The following is a 24,849-nucleotide window of genomic DNA, read 5'->3' as shown; positions in this document are numbered from 1 at the left end:
CTTCCGCTCAACCAACGCACGGAGAGGGGGGGGGGGGTTGATGTGTGGGGGGGATTTGGTGGTAGCGGGGGTGTATAATGTAGACCGGAAGAGTTAGGGCTGCATGGGATTCTGGGTAATGGTTGTGTTGTGTTTATGTTGTGTTACGGTGGGATGTTCTCCAGAAATGTGTTTTTCATTCTTTTTTGGTGTGGGTTCACAGTGTGGCGCATATTTGTAACGTAACAATGTTAAAGTTGTTTGATACGGCTACCGTCAGTGTAAGCTGTGTGGCTGATGACTAAGTATGCTTTGCTGTCTCCTGTGTGTGCAAGTAATAACAACATGCAACATGTGGCTGGACTGGCACGCTGTATGTAAATGCTATAGAGGACAATTACTGCAGTGCAATTAGGGCACGCCCTTTATTTAGTAATTAGAGTGTAAATAGGATTATTTTTTCCCTGGGAGTAATCTATGAGGGACACTGAGATCCATAAATCTCCTGGGAAAATCGGGGGGGTCGGCATGTATGTAGCTGAGCCGCATCAGAGTGGTCAAGGAGCCGCATGCGGCTCCGGAGCCGCGGGTTGCCGACCCCTGAACTATGTCTATTTGTATTTGTGTTTGACTTTCCCTTCTACTGTTACAGAATAGCATTATTTTAGTTTTACTGAGATTCAAAGATTAATTTCTTCTGTTATTTGTGTCAGCTTCTGTGTTCTCTCCTGAACAAAACACAATCCTGTCATCTGCAAAAAATACTAACTTTTAGTCCTTTGTAACTTTCCAAATGTCGTTTGTATAAAGATTGAACAATTTTTTTTCCCAGTATCAATCCTTAAAGGCCTACTGAAATAATTTTTTAAAATTTAAACGGGAATAGCAGATCCATTCTATGTGTCATACTTGATCATTTCGCGATATTGCCATATTTTTGCTGAAAGGATTTAGTAGAGAACATTGACGATAAAGTTCTCAACCTTTGGTCGCTGATAAAAAAGCCTTGCCTGTACCGAAAGTAGCTTGACGTCGCAGGTTGAAGGGCTCCTCACATTTCCCCATTGTTTGAGTTTGAGTTTGAGTTTGAGTTTGAGTTTGAGTTTATTTCGAACATGCAACCTTACAACATGATACATCACATTTTCCAGTTTCTCTTTTCAACATGTTCGAAAAGGAGTAGGAAGAAGCAGAGCTTATTTAATCCTACCCCTTTTCTTTACATAACAGTTGCAAAACTTTTTTGTTCACTTCCTGTTCACAATTGATTCACAATAAACTCCATAAGTAATCACAATAAAAATAAATAAATAAATAATAGTAATAATTTAATAATAATAATTGATGAAGTAAGTCATATTTCATATGATGAGATAAGTAAGATTACTTTAAGAATGAATGAATGGATGGATGAAAAAAATTGAGAATGTTTGTCATGGTTCTTCTTCTTTGTACTTTGAAAGACTTTAAGTTTGAAGAGTTTCTTGAAGTGTATCATATTAGTACATTGTTTGATTGCTTTGCTTAATCCATTCCATAATTTAATTCCACATACTGATATACTGAAGGTCTTAAGTGTTGTACGTGCAAACAAATGTTTTAAATTACGTTTTTCTCTAAGATTATATTTCTCCTCTTTTTTTGAGAAGAATTGTTGTATATTCTTGGGTAGCAGGTTATAGTTTGCTTTGTGCATAATTTTAGCTGTTTGCAAATTCACTATGTCGTGGAATTTCAGTATTTTTGATTCAATAAATAAAGGGTTTGTATGTTCTCTATATCCAACATTATGTATTATTCTAACTGATCTTTTTTGTAACACCGTTAATGAATGAAGTGTACTTTTGTAATTATTTCCCCATATTTCTACACAGTAACTCAGATATGGTAACACTAGTGAGCAGTAGAGAATATGAAGGGATTTTTGGTCTAGAACATGTTTTGCTTTATTCATTATTGACGTGTTTCTTGCAACTTTATGTTGTATATTTTTTACGTGAGATTTCCAGTTCAATTTATCATCAATCATTATACCTACAAATTTGGTTTCATTTACTCTTTCAATTTCTATTCCGTCTATTTGTATTTGTGTTTGACTTTCTCTTTTACTGTTACCAAATAGCATTATTTTAGTTTTACTAATATTCAACGATAGTCTGTTTTTGTCAAACCATCTTTTTAATTTGTTCATTTCTTCTGTTATTATTTGTATTATCTCCTGTGTGTTCTCTCCTGAACAAAACACTGTTGTATCATCCGCAAATAATACTAACTTTAAATCTTTTGTAACTTTACAAATGTCATTTATATAGAGATTGAATAATTTAGGTCCTAGTATTGATCCCTGAGGTACACCACAGGATATATTTAGCGTTGTAGATGTGTGTTCGCCTAGCTTCACGTATTGTTTCCTGTTCGTTAGATAACTTCTTATCCAGTTTAAGACTAACCCTCAGATGCCATATCGTTCTAGTTTTTTGATTAAAATATTGTGATTAATTGTGTAAAATGCTTTAGTTAGATCCATAAAAACCGCTGCCACACATTTTTTACTATCTATTGCATTGGTAATTTCTTCTGTAATTTCAATTAAAGCCATTGAAGTTCAAACATTAGCTCTGTATCCATATTGGTTCTCCTCGAGTATTCTATTTTTATTCATGAAACTTTCTAATTTGTTATTGAACAGTTTTTCAATGATTTTAGAAAATTGTGGAAGTAGAGAAACAGGTCTATAATTTGTAAATTGATGTTTGTCTACAGTCTTATAAATTGGTGCAACTTTAGCTATTTTCATTTTGTTTGGAACTGTACCTGTTTGAAATGATAGGTTACTAATATACATTAATGGTCCTGAGATCTCTTCAATAACCTTTTTTATCGTTTCCATATCAATTCCGTTACAATCAGTTGAAGTCTTAGATTTACATTTTTTTCGCGATTGTAACTATTTCCTCCTGTGTCACATTACTGTCATGATTTGTGGGCCGGATCATGTTTTTGTGTTTTCTGTTAGTTTTGGACTCCTTTTGTTGTTGCTTGTGCACCTGTGAGTTTGTTTCGTCACCATGGTTACTTATTATTTTCACCTGCCACTTGTGTTCCCGACGCGCACCTGTTTGCCATCACTGACACTATTTAAACCTGCCTTTTTGTTCACTCGTCGTGTTCTCCTTGTTTGCGGTAAGCATCAGTCACGTTTTTTGTATTTCATGTTCCCGACTCTTGTGCTAAGTGTTAGCCTTAGCTTCCCGTGCGTTCGGCACGCTTTTCTTTTGCTTGTTTTTCTGTTTGGCTATGATTTATGTTAATTAAACCATCTCTTACCTTCACGTTTTTGTCCGGAGTGTTCGTGTTGCACTGGAGGAACGATCCCGCACAAATATGCGACCCCCACGTGACAATTACTGAGGAACATGGAGTTGGGATTTCGCTCTATGGTATCATTATAGTCCTCAATTGGAACTGGGTCTGGAATCCTTTCTTCCAATTTTGGTCCAATATTTACAAAATAATTATTGAAGCTTTCAACTACTTCCTTTATGTTGTCATTTGTTTTATTTCCATCTAAGAAGTATTGAGGGTAGTCCCTCTTAGTTCCATTTTTAATAATGCTATTGAGGATGCCCCATGTTGCTCTCATATTATCTTTGTTCCTGTCCAATAAGTCACTGTAATATTCTTTTCTACATGATCGTAGTATGTCTGTTAACTTGTTTTTATACTTTTTGTACTTAATTTCTGCCTCTATAGTTCTTTGTGCTATACATTTTCTATATAGTGTATTCTTCTTACAAGCATTTTTTAATCCTTTTGTCATCCATGGTTGAGTATTCTTTCTCTGCTTGTTACTGAGTTGTATCCATGGACAATGTTTGTCATAAAGTATTATGAACTTGTTTAAGAAATGTTCATATGCTTCATCAACCTCTTTTTCATTATACACATTGTCCGAATCTTGCTTTTGTAGCTCAATTTTGAAGGCAGTCATCCTCTTCTCTGTGCATAGTGTTGCGTTGCCTAGCATTCCTCTAATGGGGAATTCAAATTGCTAGTCTCTCCCAGATTCTTTTTATGGCAATAAGCTGATGTTTAACTTCAATCACCAGGCAGAAGTTGGTATTTTGTGGTTTATTCTCCAAGCTTAGAGGACAAACGTGAGACCAATCTAGTACACCAGCGTTCCCTCGCCCGGTCTAGCTCGGTCCCCCCTCAAACCCCCGGAAGTCCCGTGATCTTCCCTCTGTCCCTCGCCCCCACTCCCGTCGTTTAGACTACTCAGAGTTATCTCTACTCTGACACATTCCAATCTAGAAGGCCGACACCTTACTATGAGACTCAAAAGAAGGAAGAATACTAGCTATTCTTTATATGACTATAGGAGTTTAGAAAGAAATAACACTTAAATATGGATATGATTCTGATCTGCTTCCAACAAGTGTCTTCGAAATGTCCTTTTGTCTTCCATGTTCTTCTTGTAGTTTCCATCATATATTGTAAAAACTGGCAGATGATCACTAACGTCGGTTATAAGTAAACCACTTGTAGTGTTATTATCAAAATCATTGGTAAAAATATTATCAATAAGCGTGGCACAGTGTCCTGTGATTCTGCTTGGCTTTGTGATTTTAGGATATAGACTGATGCTGTACATTGTATCAATGAAGTCATCAATAGACTTTTGCTTGTTGGGGTTCAATAAGTCAATATTAAAGTCACCACATAAGAACATTGTTCTTTGACTATTGTCCATGTAAGTTGCCTTGATCCATTCTTCAAATGTTTCTATACTTGACTTAGGTGATCTATATATACAACTGATGAATATTTTTTTGCTTTTTTCCTGACATATTTCAATGGTTATACATTCTAAGATATTATCTATAGCAAATGACATGTTTTTTACCACTTTGTAGTTCAGGTTCTTCATCACGTCCACAGCTACTCCTCCTCCATTTTTGTTGGTTCTGTTGATGTAGTTTAGTTCATATCCCTCCAGATCAAAATCTATTCCTTTTGTATCATCAATCCATGTTTCTGTGACAGCAATCACTTTGAAGGGTTCTTTGATGTGTTCCAAAAAGTTCTTAATGTTGTTGTAATTTGCATACAAGCTTCTACTATTAAAATGAATAATTGACAATTTGTTATCACATTCAATGTTGCTATTATATTGATCATCTGTATAATAAAAACAACTATTACTGATGTGGGAGAAAATGTGTATCTGGATCTATATCATTTTCCAAATCCTGGTTTTTGTGATCTTTGTTGCAGAACTTATTTAGTTCCATATTTTCTTGTTCAACAATCTTTGATGTTGTTTCAATAATCTCTATAAGTGTAGGTGGAAGCAATCCTGAATCTAGGTCCTCTTGTTTAGTCGTCTCTTGGAACATAGTAGTGCCGATGCTGAATTTAGGTGCTTGTTTTCTGTCAGAGTCCATTATCATCGTTGTTGTGGTAGCTGTGTAAACTTTAAAAATTGTCCAGGTCCTTGATGTCATGGACAACAATTACTCTTGCTTCTGGACTTCCATTCAGCTTGATGTAGATTTTACAGTTGGCACTCCAATTTCCCTGGATTTTTCCCTGCTTTCTCAAGTCGCGTGCTTTCTTGGCGATTCCAGCATTACGTTTTGTGAGATGCTCATTCATGTACACATTTGTTCCCTTCAGCTTCTTTCCCTGTCTCAGCAATGCCATTTTAGATTTTCTGTTTACGAGTTTCACGAGCACGACTGGAGTGGCGTTGTTGTTTCTTCCGTTCAGTGGGATGCATGTTTCGATGGTATTAATGTCAATTTCAATTTCTTTTGATTGCAAAAAGTTGACCACTTGGTGTTCTGCTGACACCATATCCATTTCATCTGGTTCACCTTCATTATTCACAGCTTTCGCATAGGATCTTGGTTTAATTCGGTGCCCTGTCACGATGATATCATTCATTCGTTTATCCTGATCCATTTCATCTATGATGTTCCTCAGCATGTTGTTGTCTTCTTGAAGGGTCTTCATTTGTTTGCTCATTTCAGTGGCTTCTTTATTTCTGGAGTTGTTCTCTTTTTTCATTTCTTTAATTTCTTCTTTCCTTTCTTTCATATCCTCTTTCCATCCATCCATCATTTCTTCCCATGTTTCTATGATTTCTTCTTTAAATTTCTGGAATTGTTTTTGTAGTATCCCTTCTTGATTCCCATCATGTCCTATGCCCAGCTTCAAATCCGTCTTTCCAGTCAATCCTTTAACTTTTGGCATCGTGGCAGTCGCTGACGTCAGTGCCTCTTATGTCTTAAGGGCAGTTACTTCTTTAGCGACTTGCGGCACTTTTAACTTGTTTTTTCAACAATTTCGTACCTTGCGCCGTTCAGAGATCAATTTGAGTTGTCAGCCTGTCAACTTATATCACTCTGCGACGTCGGGATCACTTTAAAACAGCTGTAAACTCGCCGTAGCTTTTGGTTGCTAGGCAACCGCTTTGAACTGCGGGAGGTGCCTTTGGCTTGAGGCTAACGGCTCTTCCACTCTCCTTATTTCAGCGTATCAGTGCCTCTCAACTGACCAAAATCAGATCGAAGATGCCAGGTGACTCTCCTGTGGCTGTGATCGCAAATCAGTGGTCAAAATCTTCAGACTTAACAAAAACTCCGGTAGCACAAGCGGAGCCTTTTTTCTTTGCGTCCTTTCTCATTGACAGGAAGTGACGTAAACCTTCTGTTTGCAGCGAGAGCGATTCGGACCGAGAAAGCGACGATTACCCCATTAATTTGAGCCAGGATGAAAGATTCGTGGATGAGGAACGTGAGAGTGAAGGACTAGAGTGCAGTGCAGGAAGTATCTTTTTTCGCTCTGACCGTAACTTAGCTAAAAGGGCTCATTGGATTCCACACTTTCTCCTTTTTCTATTGTGGATCACAGATTTGTATTTTAAACCACCTCGGATACTATATCCTCTTGAAAATGAGAGTCGAGAACGCGAAATGGACATTCACAGTGACTTTTATCTCCACGACAATACATTGGTGAAGCACTTCAGCTACGGAGCTAATGTGATAGCATCGTGCTTAAATGCAGATAGAAACAAAAGAAATGCCCCTGACTGGAAGGATAGACAGAAGATCAACAATACTACTATCAAGAGACACCGAACCAAACACTGGACCTGTAACTACACGGTTAGTGCTGTGCCGCCTGTCGAAGCCTAGCAATGCTGTTGCTAACGACGCCATTGAAGCTAACTTAGCTACGGGACCTCGTCAGAGCTATGATAAAAACATTAGCGCTCCACCTACGCCAGCCCTCATCTGCTCATCAACACCCGTGCTCCCCTGCGTTCCAGCGATTGACGGCGCGACGAAGGACTTCACTCGATCATCAATGCGGTCGGTGGCTAGCGGCGGCTAGCGTCGGATAGCGCGTCTGCTATCCAACTCAAAGTCCTCCTGGTTGTGTTGCTGCAGCCAGCCGCTAATACACTGATCCCACCTTAGCTTTCTTCTTTCAATATGAACATCACCCCATCCCTTCCTCACACGCACACGCACACGCACACACACGCACACGCACACGCACACACACACACACACACACACACACACACACACACACACACACACACACACACACACACACACACACACACACACACACACACACACACAGACCTCTGCTCAGCCAGATTTATTGTAAATGTCACACACCAACATGACTCCTACAGTATTAAGACCACAGGCCAGTTATTTTCAACAATTAACATTGTGTGCACTGTCTCACACACACAAACTCTCAGTTCAACCAAGTCCACATACAAAAACATAATATTTTTTCTCTTACTATGCTTGTTGCTTAGTGGGACTTCCGGCATTCCTTGTCGTGGACAATCCTCTTCAAATCTGGCTTGTATTCCGTTGTTGCCACTCAAAGCAATTATTTCACATGGGTGTCAGTCAGAACAGATCGATGCTTTGATTTCACATGTTTCAGGGGAGAAAACACAGACTCGCAGTCGTATGTTGACCCAAACATTGACAGTATCTTAAGCGCAGCCCGTTTGACATTGGAGTATTTTTCCTTTGGCACACTTTTCCAGAACTCAATGGTCCCTTCCCTTAAAGCAGCTTTCAGTTGGTCCTCCTCACAAAGATCGATCATCTCCAACTCAGCCGCAGCCTCATCTGTGACGGGCGGGGCTTTCAAACAGTCCGTATCCGCATTAAATGGGTCGACGAGGAATGTAATCTGTGGCCTTTTCAGTTGGAGATCATGGAACCGGGTCACAAAGCTTTATTGCAGGTTTTCAACCAATGTCGCATATCGGTCTCTTTTCTTTTTCAGGGCGGCGCTGGTGACTTGCTCGCTGGCTTTTAGCAGAGTGGGAAAATGCGTTAAATCTCCCTTTTGAATATGCGCCTTGAACAGCTTCAGTTTGTTGACGAACGCAAACACACTTTGCACCAGGTCAGGCAGCATTTTAAAGGCCTACTGAAACCCACTACTACCGACCACGCAGTTTGATAGTTTATATATCAATGATGAAATCTTAACATTGCAACATATGCCAATACGGCCAGGTTAACTTATAAAGTGCAATTTTAAATTTCCCGCTAAACTTCCGGTTGAAAACGTCTTTGGATGATGACGTATGCGCGTGACGTAACCAGTGAAACAGAAGTATTGGTACCCCATTGAATACAATACAAAATAGCTCTGTTTTCATCTCATAATTCCACAGTATTCTGGACATCTGTGTTGGTGAATCTTTTGCAATTTGTTTAGTGAACAATGAAGACTGCAAAGAAGAAAGTTGTAAGTGGGATATGTAAAACAATGTGACTACAGCAACACAACCAGGAAGACTTTGACTCGGATAGCAGACGCGCTAGCCGACGCTAGCCACCGACCGCACGGATGATCGTGGTGAAGTCCTTAATCCTTCCGTCGATCGCTGGAACGCAGGTGAGCACGGGTGTTGATGAGCAGATGAGGGCTGGCTGGCGTAGGTGGAGCGCTAATGATTTTATCATAGCTCTGTGAGGTCCCGTTACTAAGTTAGCTTCAATGGCGTCGTTAGCAACAGCATTGTTAACCTTCGCCAGGCTGGAAAGCATTAACAGTGTATTTACATGTCCATGGTTTAATAGTATTGTTGATCTTCTGTCTATCCTTCCAGTCAGGGATTTATTTATTTTGTTTCTATATGCAGTTAAGCACGATGCTATCACAGAAGCGCTAGACGCCAAACTCACCTTAACTTCCTCAGGCTCCGGGCCGCCAACCGCATCTGTGATCGGGTGAAGTCCTTCATCGCACCGTCAATCGCTGGAACGCAGGTGATCACGGGTGTTAATGAGCAGATGAGGGCTGGCTGGCGTAGGTGGATAGCTAATGTTTTTAGCATAGCTCTGTGAGGTCCGGTTGCTAAGTTAGCTTCAATGGCGTCGTTAGCAATAGCATTGTTAACCTTCGCCAGCCTGGAAAGCATTAACCGTGTAGTTACCTGTCCATGGTTTAATAGTATTGTTGATTTTCTATCTATCCTTCCAGTCAGGGGTTTATTTCTTTTGTTTCTATATGCCAGACCTGGGCATTGTACGGCCCGCGGGCCGCATCCGGCCCTTTGCGCATCCCTGTCCGGCCCGCGTGAGGCCAATCATAAATTACAAAATAAATGTCAAAAAGTATCTGTCGAGTGTGCAATACAACGGTGCTGCTTTTGTTTTGAAAAGCGTTATTTGTATTACTTCCGTGTGGACGTATGCGCTTGTGCGATTGTGAGTGAATTGAACGGCGCAATCACAAATTACAAAATAAAGTTTAAAAAACATCTATGTCGTGCGCGCAATACAACTGTGCTGCTTTTATTTTGAAATGTGTTATTTATGCCGTATGTCCGGGGGGAACCTGTGAGTGAAGGTGCATAGAGACAAGTGATGAGACGCTAAAAAAAGAAAAGTTGATGACGAATGGCGTGTTTTCAACAAGACATGGACTGCCAAGTATTTCTTTACATAAATTAATGGTAAAGCCGTGTGCTTAATGTGTGGTACACAGCTTGCTGTGTTTAAACAATATCATTTTAATCGCCACTACACGAAGAAACACGAGGGAAAATACCGGAATGTTTCTGATGAAGCGTGCGCAAGGGTGGCTGATGCATTGATGATAAAACTGCAAACCCAACAAGGACTTTTTGCCATATTTCACACCCCCAGAGATGCAGCCGTCAGGACAAGTTTAGTCATTTCTCACAAAAGCGCCAGAAAAAGTAAGGCGTTTTCTGACGGAGAGTTTATTAAGGAGTGCTTATTGGACTTTGTTGCGCTGTATGCCCGGAGACTTGGACTGTTTTTCACTAACTTTGGATGAGAGCTGTGATGTACGTGACACCGCCCAGCTGCTCCTCTTCTTACGTGGGATAACTGCAGACTTTCAAATCACGGAGTAGCTGGCAGCCATGCAGTCAATTAAAGAGACAACCACAGGTAATGACTTGTTCACATAGGTAAATGCGTATTTGGACATGTTAGGACTGAAATGGGACAAGCTGGCAGGTGTGACAATCCAATCCACTTTATTTATATAGCACATTTAAACAACAAAATGTTTCCAAAGTGCTGCACAACAATATTAAAAACAATATTCAAATATTATCCTTAGCTCCACCAATGACTGAATAAAAAGAAAAAACAATTACATATAAAACCAATATAAAAAACAATATAAAATAAATATGATTAAAAACTATTTTTTAACAACAGATTGTTGTCCAAATCTGATGGGGAAAAATGTTGGATAATGCAGGATAAAGTGACCATCAAAAGCTATCTGCTTTTGTATAAAGTTAAGTTAGGTTAAATTAAATTGTTATTATTATTATTAATTATTATTATTATTATCATCATTATTATTTATCTTACGGTATATCAAAAATAATATTGAGCAAAATTTTATTGAAATATTGTCGTGTGGCCCTCCAGCAGTGCTCGGGTTGCTTATGCGGCCCCGGTGAAAATTAATTGCCCACCCCTGCTATATGCAGTTAAGCATGATGCTATCACGTTAGCTCGTAGCTAAAGTGCTTCACCGATGTATTGTCGTGGCGATAAAAGTCACTGTGAATGTCCATTTCGCGTTCTCTACTCTCATTTTCAAGAGGATATAGTATCCGAGGTGGTTTAAAATACAAATCCGTGATCCACAATAGAAAAAGGAGAGTGTGGAATCCAATGAGCCAGCTTGTACCTAAGTTACGGTCAGAGCGAAAAAAGATATGTCTTGCACTGCATTCTAGTCCGTCACTCTAACGTTCCTCATCCACAAATCTTTCATCCTCGCTCAAATTAATGGGGTAATTGTCGCTTTCTCGGTCCGAATCGCTCTAGCTGCATTGAAAACAACTGACTACATCACGCTACTTCCGGTAGGGGCAAGGCTTTTTTTTATCAGAGACCAAAAGTTGCGAACTTTATCGTCGTTGTTTTAAACTAAATCCTTTCAGCAAAAATATGGCAATATCGCGAAATGATCAAGTATGACACATAGAATGGATCTGCTATCCCCGTTTAAATAAAAAAAAATCATTTCAGTAGGCCTTTAACTTACCCTGCAGGGTCCGGTTCAGTCTGTCCAAGTGACACAGCATGCCGACCAAAAAGGCCAGATCCATAATCCACTCGAGGTCCGAGAGCTCGGAATAGTCCTTGTCCTTCTCTTCCATGAACAGTTTCACAGCATCCAAAAGCTCAAAAAAGTGAGTGAGTACCTTACCGTTTGACAGCCACCTCACAGTGCAGTGCAGCGGCAGGTCACCTGGAAGCCCTTGGTCCAGCTCAGCGATAAGATTCCTGAATTGCTTGTGGTTAAGTGCATGTGTGCGGATGTAGTTGACGATTTCCATCACAGGCTTCATGACGTTGTCTAAATTCAATGATTAAACCACCCTGGCTATCCCCGTTTAAATAAGAAAATCACATTTTACTTAGCCTTTAAAGGCCTACTGAAATGAATTTTTTTTATTTAAACGGGAATAGCAGATCCATGCTATCCCCGTTTAAATAAGAAAATCACATTTCAGTTAGCCTTTAAAGGCCTACTGAAATGAATTTTTTTTATTTAAACGGGAATAGCAGATCCATTCTATGTGTCATACTTGATCATTTCGCGATATTGCCATATTTTTGCTGAAAGGATTTAGTAGAGAAAATCGACGATAAAGTTCGCAACTTTTGCTCGCTGATAAAAAAAAGCCTTGCCTGTACCGGAAGTAGCGTGACGTCACAAGCGGTAGTGCTGCTCACAATTCCCCGTTGTTTACAATGGAGCGAGAGAGATTCGGACCGAGAAAGTGACGATTACCCCATTAATTTGAGCGAGGATGAAAGATTCGTAGATGAGGAACGTTACAGTGAAGGACTTGAGAGGCAGCGATGGACGTATCTTTTTTTGCTCTGACCGTAACTTAGGTACAAGCTGGCTCAATGGATTCCACACTCTCCTTTTTCTATTGTGTATCACAGATATGTATTTTAAACCATCTCAGATACTATATCCTCTTGAAAATGAGAGTCGAGAACGCGAAATGGACATTCACAGTGACTGAACATGTAAATACACGATTAATAATTCAGCTTTGCGAAGCTAAAAAAAAATAGAAGCTAACCTAGCTACGTAGCCACGTGATAGCAGCAGTCTCAAATGCAGATAGAAACTAAATAAAAAAAAAACCTGACTGGATGGATAGACAGAAGATCAATAATACTATTAAACCATGAACATGTAAATACACGATTAATAATATTCCGCTTGGCGAAGCTAAAAAAACAGAAGCTAACCTAGCTGCGTAGCCAACGCGATAGCATAGCAGTCTCAAATGCAGATAGAAACTAAATAAATAAAAACCCTGACTGGATGGATATACAGAAGATCAATAATACTATTAAACCATGAACATGTAAATACACGATTAATAATATTCCGCTTGGCGAAGCTAAAAAAACAGAAGCTAACCTAGCTGCGTAGCTAACTTAGATGCGGCGGCGGGCGTTGTACGCTTTTGACGACACTCCGGCCGCCATCAGAGTCGGCAAGAAACATATATTTCCCCAAAGTTACGTACGTCACATGCACATATCGACACGCACGTACGGGCAAGCGATCAAATGTTTGGAATCCAAAGCTAGACTCACCGTAGTGCGTCTGTTATCCTGCTCAAAACACAACACAACCTCCTGGTGTTGGTGTTGCTCCACCGATCGCACCTACAACTTTCTTATTTGCAGTCTCCATTGTCCATTAAACAAATTGCTCAATCGCTTTATTAACAAGCGGTAACTGGTTGTAGTTCAAAAAGTAACGCACACACATACACGAGCTGCTGTTAGCCAAAAGTCACGCTCACACACACTCAAGTTCTCCGCCAACTCACTCGCGCATGCACGTTCCCCAAACCCTTAAAGACACAGTACACTAATGCAAATATCACAGATATTACAGTATTGTACTTAGCCGCTAAGACACCGATCGATCCCACCTACAACGTTCTTCTTTGCAGTCTCCATTGTTCATTAAACAAATTGCAAAAGATTCACCAACACAGATGTCCAGAATACTGTGGAATTTTGTCGAAGAAAACAAGAGGCTTTTCTATCGGGTCCGATGGGGTCCAACCACTTCCGTTGCTTTTGTGACGTCACGCGCATAAATCATATCCAAACCGGAAGTGTGGCGGGAATTTTAAAATTGCACTTTATAAGTTAACCCGGCCGTATTGGCATGTGTTGCAATGTTAAGATTTCATCATTGATATATAAACTATCAGACTGCGTGGTTGGTAGTAGTGGGTTTCAGTAGGCCTTTAAGTGATCTGTATATGCAGATGATTCAAATGTTCTTGTTTTTTTCATGACATATTTCAATGGTTATACATTCTGAGATATCAATAGCTAATGACATATTTTTACCACTTTGTAGTTCAAGTCCTTCATCACATACACAGTTACCCCCCTCCGTTCTTGTTGGTTCTGTTGATATAATGTAGTTCATGCCCTTCCAGGCCAAAATTCATAAATTTTTTGCATCTATCATTGTTTCTGAGATAACAATCACTTCGAAGGGTTCGTTGAATTGTTCCAAAAAATACTTCACGTTGTCGTAGTATGCATAAAAACTTCCATCCATCCATCCATCCATTTTCTTCCGCTTATCCAAGGTCGGGTCGCGGGGCAGCAGCCTAGCAGAGAAGCCCAGACTTCCCTCTCCCCAGCCACTTCGTCCAGCTCCTCCCGGGGGATCCCGAGGCGTTCCCAGGCCAGCTGGGAGACATAGTCTTCCCAACGTGTCCTGGGTCTTCCCCGTGACCTCCTGCCGGTCGGACGTGCCCTAAACACCTCCCTAGGGAGGCGTTCGGGTGGCATCCTGAGCAGATGCCCGAACCACCTCATCTGGCTCCTCTCAATGTGGAGGAGCAGTGGCTTTACTCTGAGTTCCTCCCGGATGACAGAGCTTCTCACCCTATCTCTAAGGGAGGGACCCGCCACCCGGCGGAGAAAACTAATTTCGGCCGCTTGTATCCGTGATCTTGTCCTTTCGGTCATAACCCACAGCTCATGACCATAGGTGAGGATGGGAACGTAGATCGACCGGTAATTTGAGAGCTTTGCCTTCCGGCTCAGCTCCTTCTTCACCACAACGGATCGTGACAGCGTCCGCATTACTGAAGACGCCGCACCGAACCGCCTGTCGATCTCAAAATCCACTCTTCCCTCACTCATGAACAAGACTCCCAGGTACTTGAACTCCTCCATTTGGGACAAGATCTCCTCCCCAACCTGGAGATGGCACTCCACCCTTTCCCGTTCGAGAACCATGGACTCGGACTTGGAGGTGCTGATTCTCATCCCAGTCGCTTCACACTCGGCTGTGAACCGATCCAATGAGAGCTGAAGATCCTGGCCAGTTGAAGCCATCAGGACCACATCATCTGTAAAAAGCAAAAACCTAATCCTGCAGCCACCAAACCGGATCCCCTCAACGCCATGACTGCGCCTAGAAATTCTGTCTATAAAAGTTATGAACACAATCGGTGACAAAGGGCAGCCTTGGCGGAGTCCAATCCTCACTGGAAATGGGTCCGACTTACTGCCGGCAATGCGGACCAAGCTCTGACACTGATCATACAGGGAGCGGACACAATCAGACAGTCCGAAACCCCATACTCTCTGAGCACTCCCCACAGGACTTCCCGGGGGACACGGTCGAATGCCTTATCCAAGTCCACAAAGCACATGTAGACTGGTTGGGCAAACTCCCATGCACCGTCAGGGACCCCGCCGAGAGTATAGAGCTGGTCTACCGTTCCACGACCAGGACGAAAACCACACTGTTCCTCCTAGATCCGAGGTTCGGCTATCCGGTGTAGCCTCCTCTCCAGTACACCTGAATAGACCTTACCAGGAAGGCTGAGGAGTGTGATCCCACGATAGTTGGAACACACCCTCCGGTGCCCCTTGTTAAAGAGAGGAACCACCACCCCCATCTGTCAATCCAGAGGTACCTCCCCCGATGTCCAGGGGATGTTGCAGAGTCTTGTCAACCAAGACAGCCCCACAGCATCCAGAGCCTTAAGGAACTCCGGACGGATCTCATCCACCCCCAGGGCTTGCCACCGAGGAGCTTTTTAACTACCTCGGCAACCTCAGCCCCAGAAATAGGAGAGCCCACCACAGATTCCCCAGGCACTGCTTCCTCATAGGAAGACGTGTTGGTGGGATTGAGGAGGTCTTCGAAATATTCCCTACACCGATCCACAACAGCCGCAGTAGAGGTCAGCAGCACACCATCCTCACCATACACGGTGTTGACAGTGCACTGAGGCGGCGGATGGTGGTCCAGAATCGCTTCGAAGCCGTCCGGAAGTCGTTTTCCATGGCTTCCCCAAACTCCTCCCATGTCCGAGTTTTTGCCTCCACGACCGCTGAAGCCTGACTTAACTTGGCCTGTCGGTACCTGTCCGCTGCCTCTGGAGTCCCATGAGCCAAAAGGACCCGATAGGACTCTTTCTTCAGCTTGACGGCATCCCTCACTGCTGGTGTCCACCAGCGGGTTCTAGGATTACCGCCACAACAGGCACAAACCACCTTGCGGCCACAGCTCTAATCAGCCGCCTCGACAATAGAGGTCCACTCGGACTCAATGTCCACTCGGACTCAATGTCCAGCACCTCCCTCGTGACATGTTCAAAGTTCTTCCAGAGGTGGGAATTGAAACTCTCTCTGACAGGAGACTCTGCTAGGCGTTACCAGCAGACCCTCACAATGCATTTGGGCCCGCCAGGTCTGTCCGGCATCCTCTCCCACCATCGGAGCCAGCTCACCACCAGGTGGTGATTGGTAGAAAGCTCTGCCCCTCTCTTCACCCAAGTGTCCAAAACATGAAGCCGCAAATCCGATGACACAACTACAAAGTCAATCATGGAACTGCGGCTGAGGGTGTCCTGGTGCCGAGTGCACATATGGACACCCTTATGTTTGAACACTGTGTTTGTTATTGACAATCCGTGACTAGCACAAAAGTCCAATAACAAAGCACCACTTGGGTTCAGATCCGGGCGAACATTCTTCCCAATCACGCCTCTCCAGGTTTCACTGTCGTTGCCAACATGAGCATTGAAGTCCCCCAGCAGAACAAGGGATTCACCCGAGGGAGCACTCTCCAGTACTCCCTCAAGGGAACCCAAAAAGAGTGGGTACTCTAAGCTGCTGTTTGGTGCGTAAGCACAAACAACAGTCAGGACCCGTCCCCCAACCCGAAGGCGGAGGGAAGCTACCCTCTCGTCTACTGGGTTAAAGTCCAAGGTGCAGGCTTTGAGCTGCGGGGCAACAAGAATTCCCACCCCAGCCCGTCGCCTCTCAGAAAGGAGGCATACAAACTTCTGCTGTTTAAATGATTTATCAACAGTTTGTTGTCGATTTTAATGTTTTCATATATTGTTTGTTTGTATAACAAAAACGTGTATTCCTGGTATGAAAAAAAACATTTGTATCGCGATCTGTATCCTTATCTAATTCCGGACTATTGTGATCCATGCTGCTGAAGGTTTTCAGTTCCATATATTCCTGTTCAGCAATTTTTTGTGTTGCTCTATGAATGTCCGTAAGTATAGTTGAGTGTATACCTGAGCACAGCTCTTTTGTTCGGTAATCCCTTGGAGCTATGTAAGTTTTGTATTTGAATGTTGATGTTTGATTCCATCAGACTCCATTATCGTTGTTGTTTTGGTTGCTATGGGAGTTAAAATTTTCGTCCAGATCCTTGATGTCTTTGACAACTATTACTCTTGCTTCTGGACTCCCTTTCAGTTTGATGTAGATGTTGCTGTTGGCGCTCCGAGTTCCCTGAATTTTCCTCCGTTTCCTCAAGTCTTGGCTTTCTTGGCGAGTTTAGCATTGCGTTTCGGGAGGTGCCAGTTTTGGATTTCCTGTTGGAAAGCTTCGCGATGATGACTGGTGTGGTGTTTTTACCTTTTCCATTGAGTGAAATGCAGGTATGAATTGTGTTAATATCGACATCAATTCCCTTTAATTGCAGAAAGTTGACCACTTGTTGCTTTGTAGAAGCAGCGTCCATGTTGTCTGGTTTTCCTCTGTTGTCAACTGCTCTTGTATATGTAGCCGAGCTAAATTTTATTTTATTTTATTTTAATTTTGTTCAATTATTCACATCATTTTTTGTTGTGAACTTCCCCAAAAGTGTTTCTCATTGTAAATAGGTTCCACTCTATTATTTTCCGTTACATACCTTTTTGTTTCCCTGGGGGGTGATTTGGCGTCGCACCTTTGTGACCAGCTTCAGTGAGCACTGACGCTCGGAGCTGGTAAGTCATGTTTATGTCTCTCTCCTTTTGTTTTTTTTATAAACTTTTTGGTTGTCGTTTTTAAAAGTGTTTTGTGGGAATGCACACTGTTTTGTGACTTGTTGGTGTGCATGTGTGTTGAATTCCCGAATGGCTGTTGAATTGTTGAAAAAAAAACGAACTTTTGTATGCTAAAGGATGTGTGGATTAGCTTGGTTAGCTTACTGCTAGCTGCAGTTGTTGTGGGGTCTCCTGTCTCATGAGTTTGTGCACGGGTCAGGGGCTCTGCTGTGTGTCTGTGTGGACATCTTGTGTGCCGCTGTAGCATTTATATGAGTGTGTATTTTTTTCTTTATTCTTTAGTGGAGAGAGATTCTGTTTGCCGTGGACTGTGTGTGACGCCCTGTTTTTGTTTTTTTTCCAAAAAAAGGTATGTCTGTTATGAGTTTTTTTGGCTTAGTTTATTGTATAAAAAATATAAAAATAATTGATGTGGGTGGGAAAGATGAGGTGTATTGCTGCACATTTAAGGATCCTTTTTCTTAATATATATTGTTATTTGCTGAAGTATATATTTTATATACTGTGTTTTATTTAATTAATTTATTTGAGACTATTATGCTTTTTTTTTACATTTATTATTATTATTTCCATTTCCACATTTAAACATGTATAATTGAATTGAGTGAGCACTGACGCTCGGAGCTGTGGAGAGAGATTCTGTTTGCCGTGGACTGTGTGTGACGCCCTGTTTTTGTTTTTTTCCAAAAAAAGGTGAATAAATCCCCGTGATTCAACTCCGGTGTGTGTGCCTCACTAAGAAAATACACAACGCAGAACGCTGACTGTTACATATAGGTTCGAGGATTGATGTGCATCCCTGCAATGATGATGTCATTCTGTCGTATAAACTGATCCATTTCCTCTTTGGTGTTTTCTAAAACACTGATATTCCCCAGATTGGTGACACCTTGTTGTCTGGCTGTTGTCTAAATGCAGCCATATCCTCCCTGAAGTTCTTCAAATCAGTGTTATCTAGTGTTAACATCTTGGCGCAATGCTTCTATCTCTAGTTTAATGTTCTTCACAACACTGCTGTTGTCCCAATGGGTATTGTCTTGCTGCTTGGCATTCAACTGTTGGCCCAATGTTGCATTCTCCTCTTTCAGCATCTCTATCTCACGTTTTAATGCTGTGTCTTCTCTGAACTTTTTCGTTTCCATCACTTCATCAAGATATTCTGTTCTCTCTCTAATAAACTGTTCTTGGAGACTTGCGACATATTTTTGTACACCATTGATAATCTGTTCATGGAGATTGTTGACATTGCTTTGTACCTCATTTACATCGTTTTGTAGAGTTCCTATTAACGCTTCTAAGTCCAGTTCCACTTCTGGCAACACTGTATTGCTCTGTGGACGACTTCTTGTCGTGGCCCCACAGCATGATGCTGTGGGGATGTTTTTCAGCAGCAGGAACTGGGAGACTAGTCAATGTAGTACTAAGATGAATGCAGCAATGTACGTAGACATCCTGGATGAAAACCAACACTTCTCATTCAAGCTGATGGAGCTACAGAGGTTCTGCAATGGGCAAAAGTGCCCAAAGATAGGTGTGCCAAGCTTGCGGCATTGTATTTAAAAATACTTGAGGCTGTAATTGTTGCCAAATGTGCATAAACAAAGTTTGTTAGCAAAGGCTGTGAATGCTTATGTACATTTTTTATTTTTACATTGGTATTATGTGTAGAATAGTGAGGACAAAATGAATTGTGCAGTTGCATCTCCACACCCCAAGAGGAAATGTGCAAAAAGTGAAGCTCTGTGAATACTGTCCGGATGCACTTTAAATCGTAACACATGATATATCGTAAAAATTTACATTTACAATATTGTATACCTGGATGGTACGCTGGCTTATGAATTGATGTAATTGAAAATACAGTTATATTTGATCTGACATTATTATTGAAACAACAACTTGTAAGGCGTATTTACTAATATAGAATTAATTGTAGATCATATATTAATGTTATTGTACCAATGTTACGTGCTGCTGTTGTCTTCTGGGCCGTCATGGCCGGTTTGATTCTTCAGCCAGTGTCCTCACACCCAGACATTGGAGCTCTTTACTTATATCTGCTGTAAACTGAGGCGAACAAATCATGGGACTGACTTGCTGTGACAGCTACACATACTACGATAGTATCATTAACAATTGTTGTAGAATGTTCTGTGAGATACACTGTACTCATCTTTTTGTGACTGTGTCTTCACAGTGGTCTGGTGCCGCTACATAACGCCTGCTCCTATGGACACTATGAAGTCACTGAGCTGCTGCTAAAGGTGAGACAATCACACATAGAAGCAACTAATCAATCTTAATAATATCCTGACAATGTTTTCACTTAAACTCGCGTTTTTCATCGGACGTTGTCGTATTTCTTTCCAGCATGGTGCCTGTGTAAACGCCATGGACCTGTGGCAGTTCACCCCACTCCATGAGGCAGCATCCAAAAACCGTGTGGAGGTATGCTCCCTGCTGCTGAGCCATGGGGCTGACCCGACCTTGCTCAACTGCCACAGCAAGAGCTCCGTGGACATGGCGCCTACACCTGAGCTGAAGGAGAGGCTCTCATGTAAGCACACCACTTATTTACATGCCAAGTACAGTTTTTTGGCCACTGAACACGGAGAAACCTAGAAGTGTAGTCTGCTCATAGAAAGAATGGTAACTGTCAGTGTCTTGAATAATGTTTATTTTGAAAAATATTGCAAGTATCAAGTAAAACAAGTGTCAAAAGAGCACATTTCCAAAAACAAGTAGTAATACTTGAGGGTGCATCTTTCAATTACTTTTATTAATTAATTGATTGCATAGTTTAACCAACACATACCTGTATTTTATGTAGGTTTGAAGCTTATGATGCTTCATAGTAAATGGTAATGGTAAATGGGTTATACATGTATAGCACTTTTCTACCTTCACGGTACTCAAAGGGCTTTGACACTATTTCCACATTCACCCATTCACTTGCACATTCACACACTGATGGCGGGAGCTGCCATGCAAGGCCCCAACCACGACCCATCAGGAGCAAGGGTGAAGTGTCTTGCTCAAGGACACAACGGATGTGACGAGGTTGGTAGAAGGTGGGGATTGAACCAGGAACCCTCAGGTTGCTGACACGGCCACTCTCCCAACTGCGCCACGCCGTCCCCAGTAGGTTGTTTGTAATGTTTTGGGCCCTGGGTATGACATGTTTCTTCTCTTGTTGGCCTTCTCACAGAACTGAAAAGTCATGTTTTTGAAATTACAGAACCCTGCAGTATCATTGCAATCTGAAAATATGATTTGTCTTGGGTTTTACTATTTTGCACTCCTTAGATTCGCAAGTCAGATGAATTCAAACGTTAGTCTGAGTTACAAGAAAACCATGGCAGTTTTTTTAATTCAGCTGACATTTTAACATTTTATTTGTGTGTCTGTGTGTGAAGATGAGTTTAAGGGCCATTCACTGCTTCAAGCTGCTCGGGAAGCTGACATGGCCAAGGCGAAGAGGAGCCTGGCGCTGGAGATCATCAACTTTAAACACCCTCACACACATGAGACAGCACTGGTAAGACATTTAGGAAGCATGAACATGCACTGCTTTTTTTTTAAGTAGCTGCAGGGTTGTACGTACAGTAGATAATATGTTTGTGTGTGTGTGTGTGTGTGTGTGTGTGTGTGTGTGTGTGTGTGTGTGTGTGTGTGTTTTTAGCATTGTGCAGTTGCATCTCCACACCCCAAGAAAAAACAGGTGACAGAGCTGTTATTACGAAAAGGAGCCAATGTCAATGAGAAGAACAAAGAGTAAGTGCTGCCCAGTAAAGCACTGATTTTTCTTAGCAAATACCACAAATATCATCCATTCTGGTTTTTGCTCTGACATATAGCAATAATGCCTCAAATGTTTGAGCATAAAAAATGCTGCCGTTACAGTGACACTCTTGCTTTGCCACAAATAACCATTGTTGAAAACATAACATCTTCCTATGTTTCCCTCTTTTGTAGTTTAATGACACCTCTCCATGTGGCTGCTGAGCGAGCTCATAATGACATTATGGAGGTGCTTCAGAAACATGGTGCCAAGGTAAATTTTCGTTCCTGAATTTGTGCCTTTTATCAGTTTTGTTTGCTTTACTCCCACCTTTTACAGATTTCTATGTGCTTTGTATAACCCCATAATATTCTCTGTATTAATGTATATATATATATATATATATATATATATATATATATATATATATATATATATATATATATATATATATACACTACCGTTCAAAAGTTTGGGGTCACTCAAACAATTTTGTGGAATAGCCTTCATTTCTAAGAACAAGAATAGACTGTAGAATTCAGATGAAAGTTCTCTTTTTCTGGTCATTTTGAGCGTTTAATTGACCGGATGGTTCTTTTCCTCTATGGTTCGCAGGACACAAAGTCCACAGTTCCCAAAAACAATTTGAAATGTGGACTCGTCAGACAACAGAACACTTTTCTACTTTGCATCAGTCCATCTTAAATGAGCTCGGGCCCAGCGAAGCCGGCGACGTTTCTGGGTGTTGTTGATAAATGGCATTGGCTTTGCATAATAGAGTTTTAACTTGCACTTCCAGATGTAGCGACAAACTGTAGTTACTGATAGTGGTTTTCTGAAATGTTCCTGAGCGAGCCTCTGTGGTGCTATTCTTTACACACTGAAGGTCACGGGCATTGCCGCGTACGTGCAGTGATTTCTCCAGATTCTCTGAACCTTTTGATGATATTACAGACGGTAGATGGTGAAATGTCCAAATTCCTTGCAATAGCTCGTTGAGAAATGTTGTTCTTAAACTGTTGGACAATTTGCTCACACATTTGTTCACAAAGCAGTGACCCTCGCCCCATCCTTGTTTGTGAATGACTGAGCATTTCATGGAAGCTGCTTTTATACCCAATCATGACACCCACCTGTTCCCAATTAGCCTGTCCACCTGTGTTTGATGACCATTCCTCAACTTTCTTAGTCTTTTTTGCCACTTGTGCCAGCTTTTTTGAAACATGTTGCAGGCATCAAATTCCAAATGGGCTAATGTTTGCAAAAAATAACAACATTTGCCAGTTCGAACGTTAAGTATCTTGTCTTTGCAGTATATTCAATTGATTATAGGTTGATAATGATTTGCAAATCATTGTATTTTGTTTTTATTTACAAATTACACAACATGCCAACTTCACTGGTTTTGGGTTTTATACTTTTTCTCAGTGATACTTATACAGTGTAAAAGGGGCCTTATTGGCCCCTTTTACACTGTAAAAGTACCAAATCTTATTTTTTTTGCTCTCAAGTGACACGGATTGGATTTTTTTTGCCAGTCTAAATGCTCCAAAGTGCTTCAAATCAAATCATTGTATTCTGTTTTTATTTACGATTTACACATTTATATTGTAGCATCCCGGAAGAGTTAGTGCTGCAAGGGGTTCTGGGTATTTGTTCTGTTGTGTTTATGTTGTGTTACGGTGTGGTTGTTCTCCCGAAATGTGTTTGTCATTCTTGTTTGGTGTGGGTTCACAGTGTGGCGCATATTTGTAACAGTGTTAAAGTTGTTTATTCCCCCCACCCTCAGTGTGACCTGTATGGCTGTTGACCACACACTTGTGTGTGTGAAAAGCCGTAGATATTATGTGACTGGGCTGGCACGCAAAGGCAGTGCCTTTAAGGTTTATTGGTGCTCTGTACTTCTCCCTACGTCTGTGTACACAGCGGCGTTTTAAAAAGTCATACATTTTACTTTTTGAAACCGATACCGATAATTTTGAAACCCATACCGATAATTTCCGATATTACATTTTAAAGCATATCGGCAGTCCGATATTATCGGCAGTCCGATATTATCGGACATCTCTAATGTATATGTTAGGGCTGTCGAGTGATTACATTTTTTAATCTGATTTATCACACTCTAGATCTATGATTAATCATGATTAATCACAGGTTGTTATTTGCTTGCATGAATAAAATTTGCTTTAGAAAATACCCTAATATTTGGATACAAATGCAATTTTGTAGTCAGAATGTCAGACGGGAACACTTTCTAAATGTTTTACTGAACTGCAAGTCATTAATTTGCTTAAAACTCTGTGACAGTAAGTATAGTAAGAATTGATTGCACATTTTTGTTTTCCCTTGTCTTAAATAGAAATACTTCCTGCTTACCTTGACATAATATAAATACATGTTTCTTTAACAGGAGTCCGTCCTGCTTAACTTAAACCAGAATAAATTCAGTGTTCAGCTTTATGATAGAGGAGGTTTCCAACTTTCATTACTATGAAAACTACTTTGACAAAAAGAGAGGTGAGATATTTGTTTCATTAATATGACTGGCAACATTTAAATTGTGTTTTATATATGAAAGAGATCTCCTCTTGTCTTTAAGCTATTTTCTGTAATTTGTCATTAAATAAAAGCATCACGCACAATTATAGCTCAGTTCAGTTCAGTTTATTTAAAAAACCTGCCTACAATACAATTACGATGTAATGCATCACATATTTAAGCAGAGCTTATTTAATCCTACCCCTTTTCATATCATAGCAGTTTTATCCCATGTCTTTGTTCTCTGTAACAAGAAAGTGAATGAATAAATAATAAACAAATAAATATACCATATGTAAGTAAACAAATATTAAAAACATAAATAATCATTATCTCTTTAAAAAAAAAAAAACGGGTTCAAGATATGTATGCTAATTGTTCTTCTTTGTACTTTGTGAACAGTCTGTTAAACTTAATCATATTATTGCTTTTTTTTTATTTATTTGCTTAATCCATTCTATAATTTAATTCCACATACTGATATGGTAATCGTCTTAAAGGAGCCATATGTAAAAATCTGTCCAGAAATGGTACTGCAATCACGGTCAAAATTCTGTAGTGCCCTCCCCCTCTCTCTGACTGAGGTTGCCAGATATGCAGCCGAAACCAGCTCGATCGA

At 40.9% G+C, this 24,849-nt stretch overlaps 1 protein-coding gene across 6 annotated transcripts in view; it reads left to right on the top strand.

Annotated features, from left to right (window-relative positions):
* The window catches only part of LOC133638459 (poly [ADP-ribose] polymerase tankyrase-1), a 312,114-nt gene that overhangs the window by 225,106 nt on the left and 62,159 nt on the right, over positions 1 to 24,849 (top strand). For all 6 annotated transcript variants that reach the window (XM_062031088.1, XM_062031089.1, XM_062031094.1 and 3 more), the window contains 5 exons: positions 20,106 to 20,172; positions 20,279 to 20,465; positions 21,325 to 21,446; positions 21,591 to 21,682; positions 21,884 to 21,962. In XM_062031088.1, the coding sequence (XP_061887072.1) occupies positions 20,106 to 20,172; positions 20,279 to 20,465; positions 21,325 to 21,446; positions 21,591 to 21,682; positions 21,884 to 21,962 (547 nt within the window). The remainder of the gene's footprint in view (positions 1 to 20,105; positions 20,173 to 20,278; positions 20,466 to 21,324; positions 21,447 to 21,590; positions 21,683 to 21,883; positions 21,963 to 24,849) is intronic.

Source organism: Entelurus aequoreus, linkage group LG21 (genome assembly GCF_033978785.1).
Source record: "Entelurus aequoreus isolate RoL-2023_Sb linkage group LG21, RoL_Eaeq_v1.1, whole genome shotgun sequence".
In the NCBI taxonomy this organism is placed as follows: domain Eukaryota; kingdom Metazoa; phylum Chordata; class Actinopteri; order Syngnathiformes; family Syngnathidae; genus Entelurus; species Entelurus aequoreus.
The sequence above is the reverse complement of the archived record's forward strand: the minus strand, read 5'-3'. Positions and strand labels throughout refer to the sequence as shown.